Genomic DNA, 5,000 nt, shown 5'->3' with positions numbered 1-5,000 from the left:
AGAGAGAGAGAGAGAGAGAGAGAGAGAGAGAGGAGGAGGAGGAAGAGGGACAGAGTGAAGTGACCCGCTGGTTCTTACGGACCGCCGTCGATCCGCGCCGAGTCTCTCCCAGGAATACACCGATCACGGAAGTCTTCCCCGTCGGTTAGGCGCGCGCGTGTCGTGAACGAGAACAAGCAGACTTTGTAAAGGCGGAAAACATGGACGGATCGCCGGGGACCGACGGGAGCAGACGCACACCCGACGCGCTGCTCGCCGCCTTCACCGTCGCTCTGAAAGGTGAGGACGCGTTACTCACGACTAACTAACCCGCTCGACTAGTCGCGCGCAGCGCTGGTTAGCGGAGAGGCGGGTAAAGTTACAGCGCGTGAGTTCAGGTGTGTGTGAGGAGTTTCGGTCTGGCTTCTGATGATCAGGTGTGTGTGTGTGTGTGTGTGTGTGTGTGTGAAATCATTTCATCGATCAGGCATCGGATCAGGACTAGTTTAGATAAGAACAAGCACTTTCTATAGACAATAGAATTGTAGTGTACTCTACAGAGAGGCTTCGTAAAAGAAACATTTTTGTGTTTCTGATACTCACTCTATTCATTATCCTCCTGGAAAAAATATATGGAGAAATATTTAATATCTGATGTGTTATGAATGAATGATGAGATCTCTTCATCAGACAGAAATATGAGCGTTTTTACAGTTTATCACTTGACATGAGTATTTACCTGAACCACAGCTTAAACCTGTTAAATCAAGACTTAATAAACTTCTTGAGATTTGATACGGTCCCAAACGTTATAATAAATGGTTAATAATAATTTTGAAATATTTGCAAAAATAAATGTGAATGTTATTCAGTGGATTAAAGGTTAAAGTGGACATTTATATATGAAAACAATGCTTTTGAATGGAAACTAATCTAATATAAATTAAAAATCTTCAAGTTAATATTTTGGCCTGTAGAAAACAGAAGAGGCTTTATTCATTTATTAGGTTTAAAAGAGCAGAAAGTCAAGAATCTTGTACAAAAAGTGATTTTATTCCTCAGATTCGTTTTGTTTTTCAGCTCAAATGCTTACAGATTCATAAATCAAGACACTTTCACTGGAGACGCTGAATGAAGCGATGAAGTCTAGCTTTCTGAGAAATAGTTCAAAATGAAGTGAGTTTATGATTAAAACGAGAACGATGGAAAGATTATTTTTCTTGTTTTAAGTCTCTGCTCCTGGACGGTTATAATCTGCGGTCATATGTTTTCATTAAATGTCAGAAAACGTTGGATGTCTGGCTTTCAGTGAATGAATGTGGAGTTTTCTTGAACTGAAGCTTTAGAATCATCTTTCATGTATTTCTAGTGCTAAGAGGAACTTAATGTCTCTTTGAATTCGTTTAGTTTTTTCTCTTCTTCATCAGAATATATGATGCACGTGAAGATCAGGTCCGTCTTAAGTGTTTAGTATAAAATGTCCTCGAGCTCTGGATCCACTTCTTGAGGTTTCGGAGCTGTTTTCTGGATGAGTTAGTCCAGGTGAGTCCAGATGAGACCAGATGAGACCAGGTGAGTCCAGATGAGACCAGATGAGACCAGGTGAGTCCAGATGAGACCAGATGAGTCCAGGTGAGACCAGATGAGACCAGATGAGACCAGATGAGACCAGGTGAGACCAGATGAGTCCAGATGAGACCAGATGAGTCCAGGTGAGACCAGATGAGACCAGATGAGACCAGATGAGACCAGATGAGTCCAGGTGCTCTCAGTGTAGAGAGGAGGAGGAGCTGAGCTGTCAATCACGAGGAGGAGGCGGAGCTCTTCTGTGTGTGGTGCAACTCTGCAAATATGTTTTAAATCTGAAAGTGCATAAAGTTACTGAGTCGACTCTGAATCATTGAATCGAGTCGTTTTTAAAACGAATCCCAAGCGCTTCATGTGCGCTCGGTGTTTTCTGATTGGTCTGAATGAAAACGCAGGTTCATTCTTCACCACTAGGTGTCTCTTTAGGAGCGATAAAACGCTGCTTTAAATGAAATCGACCAATCACAGGAGGAGTCACTGAACGAATCGTTCGGAAGTCGTGGGACAAATAAGGTGAAAATAAATGCAGATAATAAGAAAATGAAAGTGTGTTTTGACCTTGAATGTAAAACAACCTGAAAACAACCAAAATAATCCAGAAGGTGTAATTAATTCCTGTGATTTTAAAGCATCATTACTGCAGTCTCCTGATCCTTCAGAAGACATGTCTTATTATTGTTGTTGTTATTATTATTATGTTGAAAACAGCTCAGTAGAAAAATGACATTGACTCTAAGCTTCTGAATGGTCTAGTGTACCATATACTGTATATAGAGAACCTTCACTAACTCTCATGACCTCTGACCCGCTCCGCTTCAGCTGAACGCTGCTTTATTAGTCTAAAGATTCACATTCATTAACAAATATTACTGTGTGCATGAGAATGACAATAGTGTATGTTTTATACAACACCAGTCCAGTCAAAGAGAGAAGACCGCAGCGTGTTTACTAAAGGAGGTGTTTGTTTCCTAGAGAGGGGTGGATCTGACTAAACACACACACACACACACACACACACACACACACACTCATACACACACACACACACACACACACATACACACACACACACACACACACACACACACACATATACACACACACACACTCATATATACACACACACACACACACATACACACACACACACACACACACACACACACACACACACACACACACACACTCATACAGACACACACACACACACACACACACACACACACACACACACACACACACACACACACACACACACACACACACACACACACACACACACACACACACACACACACTACACACACACACACACACACACACACACACACACACACACACACACACACACACACACACTCACACACAGACACACTCACACACACACACACTCACACACACACACACACACACACACACACACACACACACACACACACACACACACACACACACACACACACACACACACACACACACTCACACACACACACACACACTCACACACACACACACACACACACACACACACACACACACACTCACACACACACACACACACACACACACACACACACACACAGACACACACACTCACACAGACACACACACACACTCACACAGACACACACACACACTCACACACTCACACAGACACACACACACACAGACACACACACACACGTGACGTGTTAGTATGCTCCGTGTTCTTGATCTTCTGAGGTAGTGTATAGTATGTAGATGATCAGTGAAACACATTTTTTGTGAAGATGTTAGCTCAGAACGTTCTAAACATGTTTCATTGATTCTTCTGTTTTTAAAGGAAACAGACAGTGGTTTTCTTCAGAGATGTCTTTAACTGATTATTTGTGTTCATCTGAAATATCTTTTAGAACTTTTTGCTAACTGCACATTCATGATGGTCTTGATGCTGCAGTGGAAGTAAAAAGTGAAGAAATAAATAAATACTGTGACCCTGGAGCGCATTTTAGAGTCAGTTTTCTGAATAATTAATCTCTCCACTGATGTCTGGCTTGTGATGATCAGACAATATCTGTCTGAGATGCAGCTATTAGGAAAAAAGATTGAGAAAATCTCCTTTTGAAGTTCTTAGCAATGAATATTACTAATATATATATATTTTTGAGATACTATGTTATGAAATTCACAAAATATCTTGATGATGTTTACTTAATATCCTAATGGTTTTGTCGTAAAGGAGAATGATTTCATGCCGTGTTCTTCTCCAGAAACACCTGAGCTCTCGTGTGCCGTTCAGACAGTGTTTAGTGAAGTGTGTTCTCCTGTGTCTCTCTCTGTCTCCAGGTCAGGTGTGTTTCTGGGGGTTCTTTCTTCAGCTCCCGCTGGATTTCTCTCATTTTCCTTTTACACTCGTCCTCTCATCTTCTTTAATTGACATCCATGTTATTTTCTGCGCATCTCGACACACAGAAGTGTGTTTAGAATGAAATTGGCTTTTGTTCGAGTGTTTTGGGTATTCTTTGAATCTTTTTGATTCTAACGTGATGATAAACATGAAGTCAAACGTCATTCGTTCAACAAAATTCATGTGTTATTTATTACATTTGTCTAGTTTGAATGTAGTCGTAGTAGCTGAAATAGCAATTAAAAAAATTAATAAACCTTTAGAGCTGATTCACCAAAAAACTCATCTTAATTAATCACATACATGATTATATAGTTACAAATAATATATATATATATATATATATATATATATATATATATATATATGTGTGTGTGTGTGTGTGTTTAATATATAAATACAACATATTTCCCTTGCCTGTCTTTATTCTATATTAAAAATATGCTAGATTATCCTGCTTATTCTGACCAATCAGAATATAGTATTCCATTTATATGTAATAAATATATTTAATATACAAATATAATAATGTGTGTATGTATTATATATATATATATATATTTATATGTAAAGAAAGATGTTGGTTGAGATGAATCGTTGGACAGCACTAAACAGAACTTAGTAAACATTCAGTTTTTCAGCGTATTTTGTCTCATTGTGTGTGTTTTCTTTGCAGCGGCTCATGTTTAAACGAACCCCACATCTCTGCTCTGGGGTCTAAATAAAGCGCTTTCTGTCCGGGTCAAAGGTCAGCGTGTTCCTGCGGTCAGGTGTTAGCGTCTGGACCGTGACGTCACTCAGCGTCACGGGGGACTCCCGTTAAATCACAGGAACCGCTCTGAAGGTCGATCTGTACGTAACGCTGCTTTCCTGCTGCACAGGAAGTGGTTTAGAGGAAGTCCTGCAGCTGTGTTTGTCTGTGACCGATGATGCTAACGCTAGCTGAGCTGCACTCGGTAGGGCCAGTCAGAGAAACTCGGTGTAAAGTGCAGACCACTTCAGTCCTGTTACAGTCTGTGAATATTAAGATACTAGTATTTAAATATGA

General features: G+C 40.3%; 1 protein-coding gene across 1 annotated transcript in view; it reads left to right on the top strand.

Moving 5' to 3' along the window:
• Positions 1-5,000, top strand: part of ptk7b (protein tyrosine kinase 7b) — a 41,965-nt gene that overhangs the window by 29 nt on the left and 36,936 nt on the right. Inside the window, exon 1 of the mRNA XM_043254790.1 lies at positions 1-279. This exon is cut by the window's left edge and continues 29 nt beyond it. Within this exon, the coding sequence (XP_043110725.1) occupies positions 201-279 (79 nt within the window). The 5' untranslated portion in view covers positions 1-200. The remainder of the gene's footprint in view (positions 280-5,000) is intronic.

Source organism: Puntigrus tetrazona, chromosome 13 (genome assembly GCF_018831695.1).
Source record: "Puntigrus tetrazona isolate hp1 chromosome 13, ASM1883169v1, whole genome shotgun sequence".
NCBI lineage: Eukaryota > Metazoa > Chordata > Actinopteri > Cypriniformes > Cyprinidae > Puntigrus > Puntigrus tetrazona.
Note: the sequence above shows the minus strand (reverse complement) of the source record. Positions and strands in the feature narration are given on the sequence as shown.